This window comes from Talpa occidentalis, unplaced genomic scaffold (genome assembly GCF_014898055.3).
Source record: "Talpa occidentalis isolate TD23 unplaced genomic scaffold, MPIMG_talOcc4v2.1 talOcc4.8, whole genome shotgun sequence".
NCBI lineage: Eukaryota > Metazoa > Chordata > Mammalia > Eulipotyphla > Talpidae > Talpa > Talpa occidentalis.
In genome coordinates, this window is record NW_023605194.1 from 112883705 (window position 1) to 112909261 (window position 25557).

General features: G+C 54.3%; 1 protein-coding gene and 1 long non-coding RNA gene across 2 annotated transcripts in view; both read left to right on the forward strand.

Annotated features, from left to right (window-relative positions):
• LOC119233453 (uncharacterized) overlaps positions 1–1422 on the forward strand; it is a 161577-nt gene extending 160155 nt beyond the window's left edge. Inside the window, exon 4 of the long non-coding RNA XR_008549795.1 lies at positions 1244–1422. This is a non-coding gene — a long non-coding RNA (uncharacterized LOC119233453). The remainder of the gene's footprint in view (positions 1–1243) is intronic.
• Positions 1423–2586: 1164 nt separating this feature from the next.
• MAML3 (mastermind like transcriptional coactivator 3) overlaps positions 2587–25557 on the forward strand; it is a 339406-nt gene continuing 316435 nt past the window's right edge. The window contains exon 1 of the mRNA XM_037496361.2: positions 2587–3648. Coding sequence (XP_037352258.2) covers positions 3190–3648 — 459 coding nt within the window. The 5' untranslated portion in view covers positions 2587–3189. The remainder of the gene's footprint in view (positions 3649–25557) is intronic.

Below are 25557 nucleotides of genomic sequence, written 5' to 3' on the forward strand. Positions count from 1 at the left end.
AAAGTTGGCCAACAATGACTGTGGTTGTGTAAGAATAGCTCCACTTGCCACTGGGGAGCTGAGCTTGGGGGTGAAGCCACAGAGCGTACTGCTCCACCTGCTGCTTCCCCAAAGGGAAGGATGCAAATGCTTGTGTATTTTTGGGTTCCCTTCATGACAGGACAGGTAAGTGGCTTGCTGGGAATGACCACTTCTACTATCGTGATTTTTTTCTCAGATGATAAACTCCATGAAAAATTTAATTCCGAGTCTCAAGAAAAAGGAAGGGTTTGAGAAACCCAAGTCTCAAAACTGAACTAATGCTCCAGTCCCCCAAACTCGCTGCTTCTGTAAATAAAAGGGCCCTCTATAGGTGATGGAGGCCCCGGGGAGCGGGGGGGGGGGCTGTCTAGGAGGAGGGCTAAGAATTTAACTCCAGCAAAGAGAGAGCAGAGTGACTGCAGAGTCATAGCTTCCTTCTGCAGTGAAACCACGTGCTTCCTGGATTAATAGAGATATTATTTAGTGGAGATGTGAAAAAGACAAAGGCCAGGTCGTGATGTCTTTTTCTTATAATTTCTTATAATTTTCTGAATGTCTTTCAAATCTGAATTGTTGCTCTAAAACTCATTCAGTTTAATTTCCTAACAGACTTGAAGGAGGGGTGCGTGTGGTACAGGAGGCTGCAAGCTGACCGGCCAGCCCACCGCAAAAGGGTGGCAACGTCAGTCCCCGCGGCTTGCTCACGCTGCTGTCAGGGCTCAGAGGAAACCTCGCACCACGCGAATCAATATCTTGCTGTCCATTTTCCCATATGGCCCGGTGGATGTTAAAGATCTAGTTCACCATATAGACCTGATTAATTGAAGAAAAATATAGCTTCTTAGTGCTGACATTATGAGGTTAGAAATAGCATCCTATGCTAATCTGCAATGCCAAGAAATGAAGATGGTTTAAATCAGTTCTCATGACTAATGCATGAGATCCAAAGTTCTTTTATTCCTGGCTATTTCAGAAAATTGGGGTGTATTTTTACCCTAAAAAAAACTAATTCGATAAGATTTATGGAGATAATACAAAATGCCTTCTTATTAACAGCTCACCATCAAGAGACTGTCCTCTTCCTGGGGATCACAGAACCGCCGTTTCTCCATTTTAGTTTTAAAAAATTTATGTAGATGCAATGGATTCAAGGATACACTCAAGGATATTATATTTGCTCCTTAGTTGTTGTTACTGTTTTGTTTTGTTTTTTTTTTTTAAGATACTCAATATCTGGGAAGATGCTGGGGAGTTTGGATCGCTTTCTGTGGTGGCCGTTCCATTGGGATAGTGCTGTTGTGGATGGATTTACACCGAAAGAAATCTATCCAGCAATAAAGTAAGCCTGTTATTTTTGCTTGTTTTTGCTTTGGTCATGACAAACTGTGAAATGCTGTGTTTTTCCTATAGCTCCAGTCCATGAAATCTGCAATCTTTCCACTTGATTTGCGAAGGACCCTTAATTACCGCTGTCATTAGCACCTAGTGTTCAAAACAGTCTGTTAAACTGCAATGTGAGTCTCACCTCCACGTCCCTGCCTGCTTTATTTTCCTTTTTTTTGCCAGGGTAAGTAAAAACAATAATTCCCTTAATACCAACAATCATCACAGACAGCGAATGGAATAATCTCCCAACTTTGGGGGGTGCCTCTGCCTTGCGCTTCAGAAATAATTTCGGCGTCTGCGTGGGGACCGGCCTAGAGTTGGGGCAAGTGTCCAGAAGCAGGGCTGGCCCGGCCGGGGCTCCTTACGTGGATTTTAAAAACAAGTCACTCATTGGCCCCTCGCCACCCGGTTGGGGCCGAGTGACAAGCGCCTTGGAGCCTCCAGCCTCTGCGCGCCGGAGCAGGGCTGGGCCGCAGACGGCGCGCGGGCATCACAACAGCCCGGGCTGCCCAGCTCTCCGCCTCGGAATAAGGAAATCCACCGGCGCGGCCCCGCGGCTGTGCCTGGCGCGCGCGCACGGGTGCGCACACACACTCACGGGTGCGCACACACACACACACACGGGTGCGCACACACACGCGCGCGCGCGCAAACACACACACAGACACACACGCGCGCGCGCGCGCACACGGGTCAAAAGTTGATTCATTCCCGGGATCCCGCGGCACCCGCCTCGACCCCCCTCGGGCGGCCCCGGCCCCCGCGCGCGCCGTGGCGAGGTCGGGGCGCGGGCGGGGCGCGCCGGGCGCGGGGGGCGGCGCGGGGGGCGGCGCGGGGGGCGGTGCGCACCGTGCCGCGCCCGCTCCTGCCGGCCGAGTCCGGGCCGGGTTTTGCGCCGCGTCCCCGGCTCGTCTCGCGGCCTCCAGCCGCCGCCGCGGCCGTGTTTACCGAGCCGCGCGCCCTGGTATCACTCCGCTGGCATGGAGGAGGAGGAGGAGGTGGAGGAGCGCGAGGAGGCGGAGGCGCGGAGCTCGCGATCATTGTGATGGTGGCAGGAGCAGCGGCGGCTGCGGCCCGGCCCGGCGTCAGGGGCTGCTCTCCGCGCGCCGCGCCGCCGAGGACCTCGCCGATCTGCGCCGCGGCCGCCGCGGACCGTCCATGCGCCCCCGGCCCCCCGCCCGAGGACGCGGGGTCCGGGCTCCCGTGAAATGCAGCTGGGCGGCCCGCGCGCGCCGGGAACTCGGGGCGGCACAAACACCAAAACTTTTTTGTGGAAGGAAAATGCACTGAGCGGGCTCGCCGGGGACTGAGTGCGCTCGCGCCGCGCGCCCCGGAGGAGCGGCCGCGGGCCAGGGCGGGCTGCTGGGCTGCGGGGACCCTGCGCGCCGGCCGCCGGGGCCCTCCTGGAATTTACTAGCCGGCCCTGGATGATGAAAAGAAGGCGGGCGAGGCGCGGATCGCCCCTGGAGTTGCGCCCCGATTTGCTGCCGGCGCAGTTTGTTGTGATCCTCCTCGTGGATAGGTGCCCGGTGGCACCCCGAGAACAGCCCCCCCTCTCCCCCGCGAGCTGTACAGTTTAAAAAAAAGGAAACAAAAAAACCACCCCAAAATCTCTCTCCCCCCCCTTTTCTTTTCGCCCCGTCGGGATCGCTGTTTCCATCCATGTGCTTGCGTCTCCCCCGCGTTCCACTTAAACTATTTTAATCCTTGGACCCGAGGAGGAGGCTGATCGGGGGGGTGGATAAAAAAAGTTCTTCCAAAATAGTGTGCCCGGGGCGCAGGATGGGGGATTTCGCGGCCCCCGCGGCCGCCGCGAATGGCAGCAGCGTCTGCATCAACAGCAGCCTGAGCGGCGGCCTCGCCGGCGCCGGCCTCGGCGCGAGTGGCGCGCCCGGCGGTGCGCCCGCGGCCCCGGGCGCCGGCCACCCCGCCGCGGGCTGCGGCGGCTCGGGGGGCCCCGGCTCGGCGGCCGTCCCCAAGCACAGCACCGTGGTGGAGCGGCTCCGCCAGCGCATCGAGGGCTGCCGGCGGCACCACGTCAACTGCGAGAACAGGTACCAGCAGGCTCAGGTGGAGCAGCTGGAGCTGGAGCGCCGGGACACCGTGAGCCTCTACCAGCGCACCCTGGAGCAGCGGGCCAAGAAATCGGGCGCCGGCGCGGGCAAGCAGCCGCACCAGAGCAAACCCCAGCAGGATGCGGAGGCCGCCTCGGCGGAGCAGAGGAACCACACGCTGATCATGGTGAGGGCGCACGGGCGGCGGGCCCGGGGCGCGCGCGGGGGGCGCCCCACGGCGCGCGGGGGGCTGGTGGGCACCGCGGGGGAGGCGGGCGGCAGCCCGAGCCGGAGCGCCAACTTTTCCGCGGGCGGAGCGGCCGGCGCCGCCACCCGGGCATCTGTCAGGGCTGTCACAAGGCGGGGGGCGAGGGGGCGCGAGGGGAGAAGCCGGTCACGGCGGCGCGGGGCGGGGGGAGCCGGAGCGCGGCGCCGGAAAAGTTTTTCTTTCCCCTGTCCCTGCCGTGGACGCCGATTTGAAAGCGAGTGAACCCGGAGTTGAAGCCTCGCTCCTCCTCTGCACCCCACCCCTCGCCGCGCCGCCGCGCCTCCCCAGCCCCGGCCCCCCGCGCCCACCCGCCTCGGCGCGGCCGCCGGGAGCTGGGGGCGGTGGGTGCCCCGGAGGCTCCGGGCGGGCGCCGAGCCCTCCGCCCCTGGTGGGGACGTGGGGGAAGGGAGAGGCTCGGGCCGCCTCTCCCCCGCTCGCCCCCTTTGGGCTGGGAAAGTCTGAGAGTTTTGTGAATGAACTTTGAAGTGGGAGAGGCGCGGGCAGGCTGGCTGCGCGCGTGGCCGCGGGCGCGCGCTGGCGAGGGGCGCGGGTGCGCTCCCTGGCGGCGCAGGCCCTGGGCGGGCCCGGCAGGTGGAGCGGAGGGGGGCCGGGGGAGGGAGCGCCGGGCCGGAGCGCGGGGTGCCGGCCCCGCAACTTCGCCCGGAGCCGGCGCCCGCCCCCTCTGGAACTTGCCGGCCCCGGGCCGTCCGCCTCGCGCCCCCCGGCCCGCCCCCCGCCAACTTTCGGGGCCGCTCTCCTAAACCCGGAGGAGTGGAGCGGAGCCGGGAGGTGAAAGAGGCTTAAATGGCTGGGTGGGTGGGTTCGAGGGAGGCGCAGCAGCCAATGGCCTCAGCGCTCGGGGAGGAAGGCGCAGGTCCCACCCCCAGCCCCCGGGGTAGAATCCTTTCTCTTATCTCCCCTCTCCGGCTCTTCGGCTTTCCTCTGCGCGTGGGGGGAGGCCGGAAGCTCGGAAAGGTGTCTGCGCCCTTCCCCCACCGAGACGGCCGCGCGCGCGCGTGGGGCGGGCCGGGCGCCGGGTGCCCCGGGCTCAGGAGCGCGGAGGGACGTGCGCCCTCCCCGCCCGCCCGATCGGTGGCACGGGCGGCCCTCGCGCCCGCGGCCGGGCCACCGCGCAGTCCCTCGGGGGCGCGTCGCGGGCGCCGGGGGGGCGGGGGGTGCCGGGGCCGCGGCGGGCTCCGTCGGGCCGGGCGCGCGGTGACAAAGAGCCGGCGGGGGAGGGGCGAGGCGAGGCCGCGCGCAGGCTCCCCGCCCCCGCCCCGCACGTGAAGAGGAACAATTTGTTTATCTTGGGCCGGAGCAGCTTCCCTCCTCCCCGGGCTCCGGGCCGCGCGGCCCCGCCTCCTCCCCGCCCCGCCCGGCGACCCGGCCGCGTCCCGCCGGCAGCGCCTCCCTCCTCGCCTCTCCCCTCCCCTCGGCTGCCTCCGCCCTCCGCCCTCCCTTCTTTCCTGGGCGGCCGTGGGGGAAGGAGCGGGAGGCGCTTTGTCAGCCCCGCGGCCGGGCCCCCGCCCGCGCGCCCGCCGCCGTGCGCCCCCGTGCGCCCCCGAGCGCGGGGAGGGGGCTCGGGGAAGAGCCGCGGGCCAGCCGGAGCCGGGGAGGGAGGTTCTCCCGTGCAAACAGGAAGCCGAAAACCGCCGGCCCGCGGCAGCCCTTCGGATTGTCCCCAGGGGCGGGGCGGGGCCTGCGTCCGGGTCGGGCCCCCGCGCCCCGGCGACCCCGGCTGCGCTCCGCGGGCGTCCCTCCCCCGCCCCTGGGGCGCCCGGCCCCGGGCGCAGGACGCGCCGGGCGAGCCTGACCGCGCAGTCGGGCCGGAGAGGCCCCGAGCGGGTCGTCCTGGCCTCCCCCGCGCCCCCCGCGCGTGGGCACCCCGCGCGCACGAGCGCGGGGCCGAGGCTGCTCGCGGGGCTCCGGGAGCGCGGTCCCCGGACGCCTGCCCGGGGCTCGCCGCGCGCTCCCCTCGCCGGCCGGGCGCCGCGGGAACAAAAGCCGGTGCCCGTCCGGCGCGGGTCGCTTTTGATCGCGCGCGGGAGGAGGAGAGTCCGGGGCCGCAAAGTTTTCCCACTTGGGTCATGTTCTCAAGGAGGACGGTGTGGGCCCTCGAAGGATGGAGGGAAAATCGGGGTGCGCGCTTGGGCAGGCATGCGCCCGCAGGTGGAGGCGAGCCCCGGAGCCCGACGTTACCTGCAGAGAGTGGCGAGAGCAAGCCAGGCTCACTCTGGAACCTGGAAAGGTGCTCGCTTGGGCAGGAGAGACCTCGGCTGAGGGGTTCCTGGTGACTCCCAGTTCAGCAAGTTAACGGGTAGACGTGAAAAGCGATTGCCTGAAAATCACATTTTTTTCCCCCAGCAATTTTGTGACAGTAATTCAGCTTATTGATTAGACTGAGGTAAACGCCAAGACGCCGCATGGAGCGGGAGTAAATCCTGACTCACCCTGCATTGTGCACACGCAGCCCTGCTGGCACCGTGTGTGTTCTGAGGTGTGTGATGGAAATAAATGGCCGTAAATCTTAGGAGTTTTATGTAAATTCCGTATGCCACAAAAAGGGAAAAAGACAGCCTCGTCCTCTACAAGTTATTTTTCCTTTCAAAATAATTAGTTTAAAAATTCACATGGACCCCTCAAGTGAAAGTGTGTTTCCTTGGGCCTGCGTGCGAGGTAATCTGGAAAACAGACATTGCAAAGAATAGGTTCATACTCACTTTCTTGAATTGGGTGCGGGGTGGCAGGTGTGCTCTGGGGGGGTGGCCAGAGCAATTCTATTGAGTTCCCAGCTTGGCCTGTCTGTTTGGAAAGCCCTAAAGAAAAGCAGGAATCAGCCAGGGCCAAATAATAATAATGGCGATGATAAAAATGAAGAAGAATCGTATTCCTTCCAGCTTTATTGCTCTTGTTTCCCTTCGTAGGGCCAATATGTCCCAGGTACTAAATATCGATTAACTCTCTCTCTGCCCGGCTTGGGTTAAGAAGGCAGACTAATCAGAGCTGCGTGCCTTTTGATTTGTTTTCTTATCTTATACACTTACAAGCATAGGCAGGAAAAACAAACGAGCTAAGAAAAAGCAGGGTGGGTGATGCTAGAAAGAAAAACCTTCCTTGCCTCCAGGCTGCTGGGAGGAGCCTGGGTTTCATCCGAGAGTCCCTAACAGCCCTGTTGGAGACCCGGTCTGAAGCCGCATGACCTCTCGTCACAGTAGCTTCTGGGTTCCGGCCTTGTGGTGGGGTGACACAGCTCCTCTGCACCCCCACTTTAGGCAGAAGCCCCTCAGCCCTCACCCCCAATCGTGGGTGAGAACTGTTGATTCACCTTGTAGAGTCTCTGTTGAAAAGGTGTCTTTTCCTAAAATAGGTTTAATTATTGGTGGCACCAGAAGGAGACACTGTTCATTCTTTGTACCTGGGACTGAAGTCCTGGCTAAAAATTTAAGCAAATTCCAATGGACAAATTCATTTTCAAGCCACAGGTATGTAGATTTCTCAAAGGAGTAATCATCCACGCCCACGGGGAAATGCAGGCATTGAATTTCAAAATGGTGGCAGGCTTGCTTGAGCCTGGAAAGCCACGTTTCCCCCCCATACACACACATTCTCACGCTTTCAGAGTGTGTTTAGTGTATACACTGCCTACAGACGACATAAATCCGTGACACCTGCCCTGAAGAGTTTATCACGTAAAATCCACTTGATGATAATTGTATTGATTACTGAGAAGGCAGCAACTTCTCTGGAATGTTCTCAGCCACTCCTGGAATGGGCCCAGGAAATGTCAACCGATTAGTCCGGTGCTAACCCTCCTGATAAATGAACTGGTTTGCCATTTCTTATCCTGTCGAAGGTAAATTACTGGCTCAGGATCCAGGCTTTTGGGCCAACTTGTCATGTCAGAACATTTCTACATCTTTTCTGGGCACTTCTTCCTGTTCTGCTGCTGTCCTGAGTGATGCACGGTTGTGTCTTGAGAGACCTCCCACAACCCACGCAGGGTGTGCCTTGAGTTCATGAAAAACTTCTCGAAATGTCTTTTCTCGCTGCATCACAAGTGTTTGTCTTTTAACTCTCAAGAAGCATGTTTTGGAAGAAGCTGCGATCCGTGCTTAATTATGGTATTTATGTTCTTTGGTTATGACACATTTTATTTGGTACAGCGATCAGCCAGTTAATCATTAATCATCATCTACAAAATGTTCCTCAGCCTGACTTCCTTCCCAGGCAAAGCTGAGTTTCCAGGCAGGTGGTATATGTGCTACTTTCCATCCTGGCTCAGAGTGAGAAGGTCAAGTTTTGGAATTTTTGTAGTTTTCTATCCCTGATAGGAGGGAAATGAACAGTCCAACTTCATGGTTTGCTGACATTTCGGCACCAAAAGGCCTGTGGATTTGAAACACTAAAACGGAGTTATGCGGTTATTTTCCGAATCCCTCTCTGACTCCACCTTTTGTTTTTAAAGACATTTCCTGACCTGGCTCTTCCATCTTGTTGAGATAAGAATGTGGGCTCCCCCCACCTTCCCTTTCTCCTGCTCCCCCCCCCCACTACTCTGTCACAGAATGTACTGTAGTCTATGAAACCATTTTGCCCGTTACATAGTAATTCTTGGACACATTTGAAGTACTTGTGTTTTATTTTTAAGATTTATTTATTTATTTATACAAGCACTGGGTACAGTCAGGAGCACAGGAGGGTGACAGAATTCACCAGAGCCAGAGCGGGGAGCAGAACAGGCAGACTGATGAAGTACACTGCTGAGGGGAGCAGCGGGTGCGGCAGGAGAGGTCTGCCGGCCATGTTGAATCCTCGCCGGAGGCTGGGGATCGAACCAGCGCTGCAGAGGCTGCGGGCAGCTTCACAACCCAGCGCTCAACCGCTGCGCCACCAGGGAGGCCCTGAAGTACTTGTGTTTTATTGCATGTCTCTGAAGGCATTTCCTGTGTGATTAGTGCTGGGTGTCCGTTAATGAACAGCCCTGGCCTCTGTGCCCAGCGTAGGATGCCTCCATTCTGCCCTTTTCCTCACATTGCCTGTCAGAGGAGACGGTGAAATCAGACACCAGGTTCTTACAAAGAGTCCCCAGACTTTGATATCTGCCTTCTACCCCCTCAGACGTTTTTGCATCTTTCACTCCACTATTCAGAGGCTTCTTGAGTTTTGAGGTCTTGTCTTGGCCGGCTTTGTTTTCCTTTTCCCTCCTGCTCCAGCCGTTTGGTCTCTTCACCAGCCTTTAACACCTTGACCAAAGTGTGGGAAGAAGCGGTGAGAGAAATTTAATGTTGGTGTTTCTATGCTTGTAATTAATGAAACAATGGGATAAAATACTATTTTGGATTGTTTATGGATTTGATTTTGCATGGCACTTACTCTTCATTAGAACAAGTCATAGAGAATAGACCCAATCTTTACATTTTATTCATTCATTCAATAATACTGGCCCACATTCCATGGTGCTTCGTAGAAGTTAAAATGCCCAGTCACATTCTTGCATCCAAGATTTTGCAATGTTTATTTTTGGTAGGCCTTCAATATTATTCTAGCTAGGTTTCAGGAGGTGACACGTTTTTGTTTGTTTGCTTGTTTTTGAATTGTCATCAGCCTCAGACCGAGTCAGGGCCCCTTCCCATGATGTTTTACTTTCCTGTTGTTTCAAACTAATCAGACATCGGTTTCTTTAAAACCAAAACCAAAGCAAAGCAACACAAGATGAATTACAGATGAGCGCCCTGAAGTTGCAGGGTCACCGCAAATGAAACTTTCCTTTAAGGTGCAGCGTGCTTTTCAGACACATTCCGAAAATTCATTCCTCATATTTGTGAGGCTACAAAATCAGCTACCTCTGACTAAAAAAGTCTTTGTTTGCATCTGAGAGAGTTTAAAGAACTAGAGAAGTAAGATTGGATGAGACTGTGCTGGAGGGGGTAGAGGGCCTGCAGTGTGTAAATACTCACAGCACACGGCCTCCCGCTCAGTGGACCAGAGGAGAGCACACTTTTTATCTTTTCTGGTCTGCCTGGCTCGTCCACCTGCTAAGCAGCTGCAGGACCTTGGGTGTGTGCATAAGCAACTCCATTTGGGGAAGAAGAACAGGTTTCCTTTCGGCCTGCGTACAGATTGCACAGAGAAAGAAAACGACTTCTATGACTCAGGGTTTTTAAAAAAGACAGGCTGGCACACTGCTCTTGGGGGAACTTAACACGGATCTCACAAGGCTCGCTGTCCTCGTACTTGCTCTGACATGAGGACGGCGATCCTTAAGAAGAATTTCAGCACCTTTCTAATCGTGTTGCACCTCCCGTTGGTTGGGATGACGTTTATGCTAAAGCAGAATCTTGTAAAGCACCCATAGAAACCTTCCGTGATTTAAGTTTTAACTAGCAATGTACAGAATTTCTAACTCCTTAAATCTCCACCCTCGAGGAGACTCTGGTCCTGTGGTGTTTCCTGGGGTGGCCCCTCTGAGCTCCGCCCGATGTGGGTTCTGTGTGCCTGTGAAGGCGTGAGGGTCCTTCCTGGCGAGCTGCCCACCCCCCGCCCCCCGCTCACGGGATCCTTCTCCACCTCCAGAAAACTCAGGTCTGAACAGGGGTGTCTTTCCCTTCAAAGGAAAAGGCTGAAGTGCTGGGAGTCTGTTTGTTCTGATTCAACCCAGGTCATAACTGTGACTCAGAAGGCCCGCACCGATCTCGGGACCAGCGCCGCTGGTGCCCTTTATTCTCACAGTCGGTGGTTATTTTCCTTTCTTTGATTGTTTGTTAGATGCTGAAAGTAGCTCAGTGATTGAGAGCGAATCTAAAGGGACTGGTACCCTGGGAAGGACTTAAGGGAACGGGTGGGAAGGCAGGAGAGGCAAAGGTGATGAGGATTCTGGAGGCACCTCCCCCATGGGTGGCAGAGGAGACAGGAGAGAGGTGATTGGTTTTGCTCATTTGCGGTAAACAGTGTCCTGGTGCCTGGGGAGTTTACAGAGATCAGGTTTGCTTCTCGTCATCTAGTCTGAACCTGCAGATCTTACTGAAACTTGACTGTATGCATTCTCAAGAGTGAATCATGATACTGTTTATATGTGGGGGGAGTCGTGTTCCTTCAACATTTCCATGTTCTCTGACAGGACGGCTGCCATTTGGAAGGACTTCCTGTAGGATTCCTTTCCATCGTCAATTCTCCATGGGTGGAGACTTTGCAAACCCTTCTATCCCTATCCCCAACACCCCCCGCCTGCCCAGTCCCTGCCGGGGACCCTGAGCAGTGTTGGGCGACATTTTCAGGACTGCTGCCTAGTAGGCGGTAGCCAGCAGGCTGCTAAATACCCTACAGGACACCCATAAGCTCCTATTACACAGTATAAAATACGGTGTTGCTGCCATTGTGAAACCTGCCTTAAACCTGGGGTAGCTCTTAAATGATGAAAATGCACCACGTGTATTTACCACATGGCTTTACTCCGTCTTTCCAGCACGCTTTTTAGGAGTACCTGGGGGCAGTGGATTCCCACTGGGGTCTTGTGAGCACCCAGCCTTTAGCCTCAAGACTGCCCTGACTCTTGGGAGGTGAGCAGGGGTATGGGGTGATTGTTGGGCCACAGGAATTGTCTTGAAGGACTTGATGGTGCAGCCAGTGTGAGGCCAGTTTTTTTGAAGTGCTTTCCCATCCCTTAGTTGTTCAAAGTTGAGTGACGTGAGGCTGCGTGGCCTCTCAAGCACTGTTTGCAGGCCCGGCGGAGACAGAGGGGTGCAGGGACCCGTGGTCTCCGGGGCCTCATGGCAGGGCTCGGTCTCAGGGGAGCTGTGCAAAATGGTCTCTGAGCTTTTATAAGAACGGGCTGATGGAAGTCATTAATAAACTCTTAGAACCAATCCCAGGCTTCGTATCTTCTTGCAAACTTGCTATTCTTTCTTGCATGGCTTTCTACAGGAACATTCACTTCATTATTTTTCCAATAAAATCACTTTGTGGGTGGAGAGGATTCGCTGGCGTGGTGGAGAGTAAGATTAAAGTCTGGCTGATGAGAGGCGCCCATCCCCCCATATCAAGCTTTTAGAGGACAGTAGACATGGGGGGGGGTTGCATTAAGAGAGGGGCGGGCGGGTCGATGCAAGGACTGGAAGTTCGGGGGCAGGAGCTGGAGGCCCTGGAGGTGTTTGGTGTGAGGGTGATGTGGTCGCTTTCTTGAGATACCTGAAGCGCTGTCAGGTGGAGAGGGGATTAGGCGTGCTCTGAGGGCCTCCAGGGGCTAAAGTTTGGATCAGTGATGGGCGGTTATTAAAGAAAAAAAAACAATGACGTGAAAAGCGACCCTATTCAAAGAGCTCTGCTCCAGCGAGGGTTGGTCTTCACAGGCGAGCGGACACTGTCTTGAAAGGCCGTCTCTCCTGCAGCTCCTCTTACTGGAGCGACTCTCCTTCCACCTGACCCCGAAGAGGAGGTGTCTGGAGGCAGCCCGGCCACAGGCTCCTGTTCGTGCCGTGAAAGTGGGACGTTCGCTTCCCTGTGCCGGCTCGGGGTCCCTTCGCCTCGCCGAGCTTTGGGTTTCACGGGCGGGTGTGAGCGGCTCCGTCTGTCAGAGGCGTTCCTGCCGGGGCGCCGTCCCCGGGGCGGCAGCGGGTGCAGGTTGGACGGGTCCTGAAAACCTCAGGCCTGTGAGTTGCCACTTCCCACAGGTTCAATTACCCTGACTAATCCAGTCATCTGTGTAACGCGGTAATGACAACCTGCTGACCCGGCCAACTGTTGAAAACGCACCAAAGTGGACCTGCCTTGACGGTCCCCTCAGAGCACTTGTTTAGACGGTGGAAGGCCCGTCCGGGGAGCGGCACCCGGGAGGCGTCCCCGACAGCCCTTCCTCTGAGCCGCTGCCGTTTGCGTTCTCAGTGGTCACCGCCGCTTCCCCGCGGGGTCGAGACCTGGCCGTGGCCCCACAGAGCTGGGCAGTTTGGCTCAGAACCTGTGCTCTCGGCTGCACCATCCTCCTGCCTGCGCCTGGCGAAGTGTCCCCGAGAGGGCCTGTGGGCAGCGGCGTCTGCTAAAGAGCCGGGAGCACTGCTCACCCCTTGACTTGTCCCGTGTTGTTCAGGCCAATCTGAATGGAGCCCTCGCGTGGGTGCGCAGTGTGTGCAGGGCCTGTGCAGGTGTCTCCCACGCCTCTGGCCTGGTGTGACCTTCCTCTTCCTCTCCCATGTCCCCCTCTGTCCCGGGGACGCAGAGCCTGGAGACTCGTACCAGGTGCATGTGGGCAGCGTTACTGGGGCCACGGGTGGGAATATACGTCATCGGGAGGCCAGAACTTTGGGGTCATTCTCTTCCAAGTCACTCCAGGACACGGGGCCTGCTGCTCCCAAGCATGACCCGGATGCAGCAGCCTCTGAGCAGCCCCACAGAGCGTCTCGGTGAGGAGCCCGCTGGCCGGCTGAGCTGGTGCGGCCCTGTGCTTAGGCGGCCGGAGCGCCGGGGCCTCGCGTGGAAGGCGCTGCAGGGAGATTCCGCTTCAGTGGCTGGAATGGCGAGAGTTGGGTGTTTGTGTGTGTGAAAGACAAACCTTGCGTCTCCTTTTGAAATTCAGCCGTCCCGTACGGGGCCACGGAGACCCTCGCGGTGGCTGCTCTCGGGCGTGTGGTGTCGCCGACCGACAGGCCGGGGCGGCTGCCAGGCTGCAGGTTGGGGGCTGCGTCCCTCCTGAGTGTCCGCTCCCCTTTTTTGTGTTTGCTTCTGGTTTTCCTACCTGTGTTGATTTCTAGCACTTGAATGTTTTCTTTTAGGGATCTTTCCCCCTTGTACAAGGTCCGGAGTGTCCCGCATTTTGCATGAAATACAACCTTTACCTTTATCTTAACTGTAGGCAGATAAATGGTGATTTGTTCTGAATATTAGTTATTTCACAGCTACCTGAGCGCAATTATCAAATTAAAACAGCTTTCCAAAGCCTATTGAGACTACAGCTATGAGGCAATAAACTTCCCAATTCTGATTTCTTTGGAAAATTTGTCCTTTTTTCTCTCTGAAAGAGTGCAGAGATGACCTGTGCTTCGTAATACACGGTTAGAGTCAAGTCTCATCTTACAAAAAGTGAATGTTTTTATTATAATTAAAAATGCATAAATAAAAGAATTTGCAGGATTACATGTATGCAAAGCAATTTCACATATGTCAGCATCTGGCAAAACTTTGTGGATACTAAAGAAATGAAATAAAATTAGTTTAAGTGTTTATGCTCAAGTTTGACTTCGGCCTGTCTCCATGGTAATAACGCCAGAGTCCCAGCGAGGCCGAAACACTCTCTCACATGCTCCCTCTTCTTCTTCCCTGGGCTCCTCCCTCCCAGTGTGGCCCAGTGGCAGCGGCCATGGCATGGTGTCATCTTTAGCCCCCGCAGGCACGTCCTCACAGCTTGGAGCAGAAGAAGGGCACCTCGGGATCCGGCCAAGCTCTTCCCAGCCACACCCGCGGTCACCCCGGGCCAGAGGGCCGCTGATGTTTGGTCCACAGAGGGGGCTTAAAGAGGCAACTCTCTCAGTTCAGAAGTCATTATGGCTACACAGTGGAAGTCCTGTTGGCACTTTAACTAGGAAATCCTAAATGCTTTGCAGCTGCCACTGGTTTTTTAAAAACATGTGCATTTTCTGCAATGAAGCATGAACACAATGGTTTCAGATTTGGACTTTATGCCGCTTCATTCTCAGGACCTATTGAAGGCATATTTGAAAAACATGCTTGTAGATAACCACACTTCAAAAGCATTGTTGGCCGGTGGGATTTGTGAAGACACCAGGTCCCACAGGGACTGGCGACTCTGAGCGTGACAAAGGCTGATGAGTGGCACGCGGGTGGTGATGGCGCCTGGGGCCGTGGGAGTTCAGTGCAGATGGGCTGTTGTTTATTTCAGTGTTTGCTCCTATTCTTAGACTTAAGGGACTGGAGCTGGGTAATTGGGGGTCACTTGTAGGTGGTAGTGGGGAACTCAACGTGGTGGTAGCATAGTGTCCCTATGTCAGATTCTAACCCTGTCCCCCTAAAACCTGTAGAATGTTTGAAACCAGTGCTGTTTCAGTAAAAATACTAGAGAGACAAATAAAGGACTGATAGGAATCCTTCAGGGGCCTTGCATTAACCTCAAGTCTGTGGTTGGAGATGGAATTTATAAGGACAGTGCCAAGTAAGGGAGTGTGGTGACAGTGGGTGCTGGGGGGCACCCCGTCTTTGTTTGCTCCGCTAACGCTGAGGCCCAGCTTGCCTGTGTTGCTGGGCTTGCCAGGGGTTGTGCTTATCTGAGGTCTGGAATGTCAGAGGATTGCAAACCTAAGATTTGCTTCCCTCTTTACCCTGAAGTGACGGCGTAGGCGTTTCTGGCCTTGGCTCCTGGGGGTGGGGCAGCCACATCTGGGGGAGGAGAGGGGAGCACATTGGCCAGCCCGGCCTCCCCTCCGGCCCCTCGCTGAGGCCATCTTCTCCACCTGTGAACAAAGAGTGGCCACTGACTGGTTCTCTGTCTGTGCCTTCACAGTGTCGAGCACACTTGTTTTCTTCAACTTCTCATAATATATGTGTTTATCATACACCGAAGAGCAAGAGATTTGAGAAGAGCGATAATTAGCTTTGACAGACTTTCAGAAATGAAGGGAGTCCATGGCTGGGCATGAGGAAAATGAGCCAGATGAGAAATCCTCCAGTCTCACAGCTCGCGACCCCAGGGGTGGCCCAGGTTGTCAGAAGCAGCAGATTCTTTTGTGATTTTTTTTCTTAAATTTTTTATTATTTTCATGAATTGAAAAAATCTTTTAATTCTCAAAATAGAATTTTTAAATGGAGAAATTCAAGATACTAAGTAATAAAATGGGAGGAAGAAACAGCAAGTCAGCGGCTGGCGTTAAAATTCCTTATGTCGCACGGGGCCCTTTAACGCGGGTCTCTCTCTTAGCATCAGCCTCGCATCCCTTCTGAGGAGCCATTGTCTAGGAGCCAGCTCTCCCTGCACCCAGGGGGCGCGTGCCTTAGGGGAAGTGGCCCCCAAGAAATGTGGTCCATTCACATGAACTCTGCTTCCTCGTCCCAAATTGGGGACCCTTCGTTAAGGGGGCAATTAGCCTATCTCAGAGTCCGCACAAAGGAGATTAACTGCGGGTTGGGTTAAATTACTCCTCCTGTGTGGTGCATTATTTTCTATTTTCTGGATGAAAAAGAAACTTGTGGAAGGGAGTGTGAGGTGACTGTGGCAAACAGGAGGGCAGGTCTGTGAGGTTCCTGTCCCGTCCTGGGAGCTGAGCCAGGCTCCAGGCCGCCTCTCGTTCTGTGGCTCGTCCTTCCCGGTGTAAACCACGCCCTTACCCACGTGGAGAGCGGGGGATAAAGGGTCTGGAGTGTTCTGAGGTGTACTGGCTTAATACTTGTAAGACAGAGAAAGGCTTTTGGGGGGCATTTCACCCAGAAAGGCAGTGCTTAGACAGTTGGCAGCCAAGTTGGGGATGAGCTCCCAGCTGTGGGCAGCAGGGACTTGCTTGGAGGAAGACTCCAAGTGGGTCGGGAGGGTCGTGGGGAGAGCAGACAGCTTTGGGTTTCCCTGTAAATGCACCCCGCGTCCTTGGGGATCAGGGTGAAGCGCTCCTTGAAAATGTCCAGCTTCTCTCTCTCCAGCCAGAGCTGCTCCTGCCTTCCCCCCCACCCCCATCCCTGAGTCTTTTGTTCCATGAATAAATATTATGTGGTTTGGTGCTCATTACTCTTTGATATGAAAAAAGGCAATTCATTAGGTTAGAGGAGGGGGGAGCAGACACCATTTTTCACCCGGTGCATCAAGTGCGGTTACACTGATTTGAATTCCCAGAAAAGTAATAAAACAGTGAAAACCATGATAAAACAGCTCGTGGGCTGACAGCTGGGCGCGGGGAAGGCTGAGGCCTGGCCCAGCCAGCCGAGCCGCAGGACGGGGCTGCCCAGCATATGGTGCCTGGCCGGCCAGTTGTTGAACTCTGCAATGCCTTTTGTTGGGGGGACCCTCCCAGCATTGGGTCTGCGTTAGCAATTCAGAAACTTCTAGTCTCCTTGGCAGGAGGCCTCTGGGCACCTGGCCAGCCTCGCCTAAGGTGGCTGACTCGGGCCATGCCAGAAAAGCTCATGTCATCACACCTTCTTACTTCGCTCACTGCTCAGCCCTCCTTGCAGCGGGTTCGAATCACGATCTCTTCCGGCAGGCCGGGGACTGCCCAACAGAGGGGCATTTTCTCCAGAATATCAAGGAATCACCAGGGTTGCCTCTTCTTGGTTCTCCTGCAGGGAGCGAAGATGGTTCGGTTTTGCTTGTGGTGATTCTGGACGCCCCCTGCACATCACTTCTTCGTTCTAGAATATCTAACACCAACTCCAGCAAGTACATCCAGTCTGGTGTCACCACTGCAAAGAAGAGAGAGCCGGCCTGCTTGCTTTTACAGGGCCGTGCTAAAACCGGCGCGTGGCTAGGCATGGGGCTCCATGCCCAGTGTGCGAGGCTGGCGTGTGCGCGCATAAAGGGCCTGATTAACTTGGCTCTCCTCCACAGCCATCCTTGGCTGCCCTGTTCCGGGCTGCACGATGGAGACCCCGAGTCCTCTCTGCCTTCACCTCTGTAGGGGCAGATCAGCCATTCCGGTGCCTTCACTCTTGACTCCCATGTGCAAGGAAGGTTCTAGAAGGGCCACCAGGCCCGAGAAAGCAGTTCCTGGAACCACAACAGAAGGCGAGTCTCAGACGGTGGCGGCCACGAGGACGAGCTACGTGAAGCTTGTGCTCACACGCTCCGTGAGGGAGAATATTTTTATTTCAGGAGCTTAAAGCAGGAAGCGGGGGGCTGCTCATACCCCAGTGGAGGGGCTGCAGATGTCACCCTGTTTTGGGTCTCCGTGCGACCTGTTTTTCACAGAACGCCCATAAAGGGTATGTTCCGACGCTGGAATGAATGAATTTCTTGTTCTTACGAATCAATGTCATTCCAAGGCCAAGTCTACTGGAAAAAATAGATCTGAGTGTCCATTGGTTTCCCTCGTGTTCTGCTAGAGGCCACATTTAAACACTGGGGCTCTGCTTCTTGGAGAACTGTTTTTTTTTTTACATTTTTGATCACTGACCTTGAAAAAGGATTTCTCAGTGGAGGAAATGGGTCTGTTATAAACCCGCTGCAGGTGGGGACGCCCTGGCCGCAGCATCCAGGGCGCCAGGCTCGTGGTGGGGGGCGCATCGGGAAGGTGACCCGAGGCCTGCTTTCTCTTTACCCGCGAGGCTGGACGTAGGGGCTCCTTGTCCCAGCGACCCCCCACTTCCCACCTGTCCTGGTTAGCGTGATTGCACCACCTAACTGTCCGCGAGTCCTTCTCTCTTGCTTTCCCCCACTTTTCTGAGTTAAATCTTCACCTTCCCTTCCCTGAAGAAATGGAAGCAAAAAGTTGATGACCAAAACATCTGCTGCCCTTGACTCTTCCTTGTCCTCTCCCCGAGGCCACTACAGACACTCCTTGTGCTTGGAAAGCTGAGGGTGGGAAAGAAGATATTTTGGGGTGTTAAGAATGGGTGAAAACGTGCATAGACACGTATCCTTATTTCCATTAAATTAAATTTGTAAATATCTTTCCAGACATTTCCCATTTGCACAGCAGGACTGGGTGGTTAATGGTGCAGCAGGTTTGTGGGACCAGAGCAAGTGGGGCCCCGCCTGGTCCTAGAGCATCAGCTCCGCAGGTGGCAACGCAAAAGTAGAAATGGGCTCGCGAATGTTCTGTCTTCGGGGTGCAGCCTTTCTACTTGGTTGAAGAACGATGAGTCTCAAAATCCAGCTGTGTTGTTTTACAAACTATTAGGAAATACCATCTTTAGGGACTATGGAGACAGTTCAATTAAAAGAAAAACTGGTCCCCCTAATGTGATTCATTTTGTGATCATTTAATACCTAAAGGACGCTTATAATTGAATTTTAGGGTGCTTTGCTTCATTTACATTCCAGCAAGTTAGGAATGCTCTCACTTTGTGGTCTTCTAATCGCTGTCCCAAACATTCACAAAATGCCCTGTGATTCAATTATAAGAATCTTCTGGGGACCGTGTAATTATATACTATCTAGTTATCACTATAAAGCGCCAGGGGATGGCGAGCCAGTGGGGTCACTTTAGTGGCTGGTTGTGCATAACCCTGTAATTGATGGCGCATAGTGCTCTGGGCGAGAAAGACAGATTTTATAAAGAGGCGACCCATCCTGTAAGTGGGGGACGATCTTAGATAAGGGGCTCTATATGATTTTAGGGTCAAGAAAGGGTTACCCAAATAGAACTTTTGAAAGCAAATGCTTATTGATACAGCCCTATTAAATAATTCACTGATGCCTTTGTTCAGAATAAATGAAATGTGACGCCTAAAACTACAGGCCAGAGACCCCACGGTTTGCAGCGAAAGGGGGAGGGTACTTTGTGTCTGCAAAGCTATGTCTTTGTAAAACTAAAATTAAACAAAGGACAATAGGGGAAAATACGCCACACGTAGGAAATAACTTCTAGATTCAGCTGCCTGGTCACTGTCTTTGAATTAAGGAAGGGGAATGAGTGTTTTCAAGGATGTTTGTGGGAGTAAGAAGCCTCCAGCCAGCTCCCCCCGGGCTCCGAGGCGGCATTTACTTGCAGACTTCGCCTTCTTCCCGAGCTCCTTAAAGGGGTCGCCAACTCTCAACAGCAATTGCTTCTGAGCAGTGTTCAAACAACGCTGACACGAGTCCCTCGGTATATCATTATCTGGTCTCATATTTAACCTTTTTCTAATAGCCTCCCTGAAGTCCGGCGTTCTCAGCCAGTGCCAGAGGAAGTTATAAAAGGCGTTTTTCCCCTCTTGACTGCACAGCTGTGAGGAGCATAGTTATCCGAAAGTCCTCTTTGTTCCCCTTCCTTTGTCCTGTGTGGGCCCAGGTCTGCGGAAAGCAGGGACTTGTTGTGGAGCGAGGCCGGCCTCCATGGCAGGTGTCCACACGTGAACGGGAACTTCTCTTTTTCCAGTTTCTACTGAGCCTCTTGCTTGATTAACTCTATTCTTCCGTGAGAGAAGGGCTTCCAGAGAGCGCGCGCCCGGCCTCCTCTGCTGTGCCTGGAGCCTGTCGTGGGCCACACCGCCTGCCGGAGGGTCCGCTGGCAGCTGTGGTCTGAGAGTGGTGGGGATGGGTGCGCTGGTGCCGGCCCCTCTGGGCCCTCCTCACGGTGGCCAGACCTATTGGCCCAGTTGCCACACAGGCTCACAACCACCTGTCCTTGGAAGGTTGCCGCTGTCTTGCTATGAGAAGCACATGGGATGGTGGCAGCTGACGCCTTGCATGGAAATTGGAGGCCGCGTGGGGATCTAGGAAGAGCACCCAGCACGTCTCCCTCTGAGAAGGCCCACGGAAGGCTCCCAAGAACCTTCTCCTTGGCTGTTTCACAGCCTCCTCCTGCGGTGGGGCCCGGTGGCTGACCTTGAACGCTCTGGCTTCATTGTCACCACCAACGGAGATGCAGGAGGCGAGGGGGCGGAGGGCGAGATGGGAGAAGAGAAGGTGTGCAGCGGGCCAGGGCCAGGGCGCCTTGAGGATTGGGGTGTGGACTCTCATTACCTAGCGTTGATTTTTGAACAGCGAGAGAGGAAGCTGCTCCCCCTTCTTGGGTGCGCTTATAGGAATTCCATCAGGGCTTTCCTTCCTGGCCTCTTCCTGGGGCATTTTTGTGGTCCTTGAGCACTGCAGGGAGTCTTCTGCCTCTGCACTGAGGCCTTCTCAGGAGAGGCAGCTATGGTTCTGTGGCAGAAGGGAGAGAGCACCCCTTAACTCTCGTAGTTGGGGTGTCCCTTCCCCCTGCGCTCTCTGGGTGCCTTGCACAACTGAATACTTGTGGGGTTGGGTCTCTACGAAGTCTGCTGCTTTGGGGGCTCCCCCATTTTTCTCTAGGCCTGTTCCTTTGGTTTTCAGACTAACTCATTACCACGCCAGAACCTTGCTCTGGAGGGTCCTATCCTCTCTCCGAGTTTCTGATTATCAAAATAAAAACGCTCTGTGTGACTTTCCTCCCCAGGACAGGAGGCGGCTTGGTGAAGCTGAAACAGTGTCACATTGGGAGCCGGGAAATCAGGTGTCGTCCCAGCTTTGCCGCAGTAAAATGTGTGACCTTGAGAAAGGTGCTTCGTCTCTTAGGACCTCAAAACTCATGGCTGATTTGAATGGTCCGTAGGGATGTTTCCCAGTAGAAAGGAAACAGATTTATGAAATTCAAAATTCTGGTAACTTTGTGCGGTTCCGTGGGTACCACCTGAAATCCGAGGAATAGCTGCTTCTTTCTTTCCGGCGGCCCAGAGACCCCGCCACGGCAGGAACAAAGGCCGGCCTGGAACGGGCCGCAGGTTTTTGTCCAGCAGATCGCAGTGTCCTACGGGGAATTAAGGTGTCTCCAGTTAGGCAAGTCGGCAAGACATGAAGGGGTGTCTGCCTGCCCTCTCTGCTCAGAGCCTGGGCCTCTTGTTGCTGCCTCAGTGTCTCCTACGTTCTGTGCCGTAGGGGGTCCTGTGTTGCTTACGGGTGAGTGACCCGCGCTGGGGGGGTGGGGTGAGCTCCTTTTAAGCACAGCCTGAGCCTCACTCAGAGGAGGAACACAAACTGTGCCTCCTAAATGGGCCCTCACTTCAGTGCTGGCGGGGGTGCTCGTCCTGCCCGCGGTCACTGTGGCGTCACTCTGAATTTCAGCGCGAACGTCTTCAATGTGGCTTGGAGAGGAGGCTACGTGCTCTTTCCCTGGTTGGTTAGAGCCACTTTTCTTGTCTTTCAGTTAACACTTAACCATCTGCCATCCAGTCGTGAAACCAAGTTAAACTCTTTAATACCATTTCTTTGTTGCTGGAATCAAACCTTTTTAAAAAATTTTTTTGATTGAAGCAATGTTGGTCTATCACGTTACATGGGTTTTGTGTTACATTCGGCATCTGGAGTGAACCACTTCCGAACAATTTGTAAGTAAAACTCTTCCCCCAGTAAGGCTGGGTAATAGCCCAAGGATTTTCATCAGCTTCAAAAATTCCTTCTGCAAACTTCAGTTTACATGCCCCTGTAGGAGATCTGTGAGGGGACCCTCCGAATATTTTAATGCTCAGTTTCTGACCAGTGGAATATCTTGGCCTCATCCTGTGCCACTTTGAGTTAGAATTCTTTTAGAAATATGCATTTGGGCAGCTCAAACTGTGAGACAAAAGTGAACCAGTGGTGAGTGCCGGGCTCGTCATATATGCGAGTGGGTGAGCAGCGTCATGCTTGTAGAATAGCTTTCTTCCCTTTAAGATGGTGTGTTGTAGAGTGGGTTTACTAGCACATTCTCTAGGTAAAGAAAAGAATTTCATAAATGAGAATCTTTGGAGCACCTCAATAAAGCAAGATAAGTAACGCAGCCTTTTCAGACGTAGTCATTGTCTAGACTAGCTCTGTACACATAACTATTTTTTCTGGTTACTTAAGCATATTTAAACTTATTTTCTCGAGTGATTTTGGCAAGCATCTGGAAAGACAGGAGCAGGCCTCAGAATGAAGTCGAGTTCAGTGTTTTGCTAACAACTCATATTCTTTTCCCAAGTCCAGGGTGAAAGCAGAAAGTCACTCCAATCAAAATCACGAACTTGGTTGAGTTTAATATTTGTTTTTGGCCTGGGAATTATACAGCTGACTCCATCATTGTGATGGGCGATGGCTTCTTGTTCCGCGCTACAGAAACAAACACCCAAACACTCACCTGCTTGGTTTTAGGTTTGTGGACAGAGGTTCTGTTTTCCTGAGTTAACTATTTCTTATTTCTCTCTTGCGTCTGTGCTTCAGCCAACACCTGCGTAGACTTCTCTTGGTGTCCTTCCACCATTGTAGATTCGAAAGAAAAATAGCAAATATTAGGAAGTTTTGATTGGGAAGGACTGCGCCGACTTTGGCTTTCTTACTTGTTGCCTTGATGGGCCATCAGCTTGTTCCTGCCTCTCCTCTTTGTTCCAGCTGTCTCTCCAGAAGGCCAGGGGAGATTGTTAAGAAGGAAAGAGCTACCCATTCTTTTACCTTCCCCTCTTGGAAATAAACAGTGCTGTCAAAGTCGGTTTTGAATTAATTTGATAAAAAGCAATGAGGGTCGGTGTAAGAATTGAGGGGTGTGTATTTAGCAATTTGGTTGAATCTTGGTCTTACCTGAGAATTGTGCATCACCGTGCTTTGCAATTAATCACTTCTGCAGCGCCTCGTGCGGTCTGGAAGAGGACTTCTGTGATCCTGTTGAGGAGAAAGTGAAAGCAGAGAATGGCGCACATTCCATTTCAGGGGTAGCGCTATCCTCCGCGCACTTGTTCCCTCTGGGGTCCAAAGTCAGAATTGTCCCTGGGCTAGGGCAGATCTGGAGCACCCACCATCTTGGCAGCTGTGCGTGGTGAGACCCTTTCTGAGGCCCACAGAGCACCCCAAATCCTCCAGGTCAGGAGGAAGCCTCTGTTACAAGACCCCATAGCCTGAGGGGAGCCCTGAACCCACAAACTGGACAGGAATTGACTCGTGGTCAGAGCTGGAAGCTCCACGAAGGGGGGGCTCCTGTCTCTCATCCCTTGCTGTAGCTGGGCTTCCAGTAGTGCTTTTGCACACTTAGGTGCTTAGTGCAAAAGCACAAGCTCAGTTAATCTTCTAACTAAACCTGCTTGTCCCAAGTTTTACCCTGCCCCCTCCATCCTTGTCTTTGTATAAACCCCCAGAGTTCTCTCGTGCAAGAGTTTGGTGGAATCCTTCTGGAGCCTTGTGGGTATTTTGGCACTGCACCTCTGGAGGCAACAAGTTGTCTGTTTTCATGAAGAGGACATCCTGTCTTGCCTCTTACTATACTAAAGAAGCCTTTATGGAGAGGTGGGAGGAGAAGTTTGGAGAAAACCAGAGAGGACTGTGTTCAGGTGAGGATGCAGGGCCTCCCCAATCAAAGAGGAGTTGCCTGTCAGTCACCTGGGTCTTGATGTTCTGGTGATGCCCCTGTGAAATGCCGGGTGAAGACAATAATCCTGCGAATTAGTGAAGTGACTTCATTTGGCGGTAGCAGTGGCTCAACGGTTTGATGCCCAGTGGGTTCTCTGCACCTTTTGCTCACAGCTCTTCCTATGCACACACGGCTTTGGGAATGAGAGAAACTGGATACGGAGGCTTGGCTTGCCTGCTGGTGAGTCATGGCCTTGACAGTAAACCTCCGTGCCTTAGTAAAGTGACTTGCCATATGGGCCTCAATTTCCTCACCTGTACAGCGGAGGTAGCACAGCTCCTTCCTCATAGTCCTGACGTGAGAACTGAGAAAGAATTCATGTTGAATTTTCAGTAAAGTTCTGGATACACGCTAAGCATCCTATAAATATCAGCTGTTATTATTAGCACATCGCCACGGTGCCCACTGTGGTGCCTTGTGGTGGCAGGCAGTGGGTAGCCAGCATGTTTCCCTAAAAAAAAACAGAGCACGACTCTGAGGGCGCAGCGGCTGTTGTGAGGAGGAGCCAGGCTTCGGCCGACTCTCTTGTGCTTCCTGCGTGGAGCGTGTCTCGCCTCAAGTGCCAGCCCCGTCGTGGCGACTCTCCACGTGAGTCCAGATTCCTTCTGTGCCTCCTGGGCCGGTCACCTTGGACTTGCCCCTCACTCTCTTCCACTGTTCATTGTTGGCCGTGTGCAGGAGCCGGATGCTGGGCCAGACATCGAGGCAACAGTTGTGTCTGCTCCTGCCCCTCCCTGGGGGAGTTCAGGAGGGTTTGGATGGAAGAAGTGGACGTGGAGACTTGGGGCATGAGCAGTGAACCCCGAGTGTTTTATATTTTTATTTTTTTAAGATTTACTTATTTATGCATACAAGAGCTGGGGTACAGGCCAGAGGTGTGTGTGTGGGGGGGAGAGGATTCACCAGAGACAGAGTGGGGAGCAGGACAAGCAGATTTATTGAAATCCACTGCTGAGGGGAATAGTGGGCAAGACAGGAGAGGTCTGCTGCACCATGTGGGTAGCTCCCTGGCCGGCCAGGGATCAAACTCATGCTGCAGAGGCTGCAAACTGCTTCATAGTTTGTGTCCCAACCCCCTGTGCCACCAGGGAGGCCCCAACCCCGAGTGTTTCATCAGGGGTGCAACAGAAGGTTCAGGCCAGAGAGTGGTGGGAGAACAGGTGGCTCCTCGGAGTGGAGGGCGTCCTGTGCCATGCTCAGAAGCTTAAACCCTATGGTAGATGCCCTCATAGATGAGGGAGTGACACGGGAGGTTGCACTTTAGACAAAGCACTCTGTGGGCGGGCTGAAGGGCGGGTGTGCAGCGCAGGCTGGGTGCGGGAGGTCAGGAGGTGAGTGAGTGCTGCAGCAGGTGCTGCTGAGTGGTAGCGGTGAGTGGTAGATGGAGACGTGAGAGGATTGTCAGAAGATATTAAGGAATAATCCGGTGTGGACAGGGACCATGGAGAGAAGTCTGGGTCACCGCCCGGTCTCTGGCTTGGACGACGGCATTATCACCCAAGATAGGCAGCGCCACGGGCTTTGGATACAGGCGGCCACTCATTTGCGGACAAGTAAAGTTCAATGGGCTGATGGTCCATCCAGAAGGGGTGGCCGGCGGTCATCCGGAGAGGCAGGCCTAGAATTGAGTGGAGGTCTGAGTTAAGGGTGTAGACATGGAAGATGGCTAAGAGTGAAGGAAACTGGCCAGGAGTGGGCGGCGTGAAAGGAGAAGGGAAGGACCAGGAGCCTTGGGACACACAACCGTGGTCTGTGGTGGGCACAGGAGATCCTCGAAGGCAGACTGAAGGAGTCCAGCTGGTGCAGAGCTGCCTGGCGAGGGCCACCT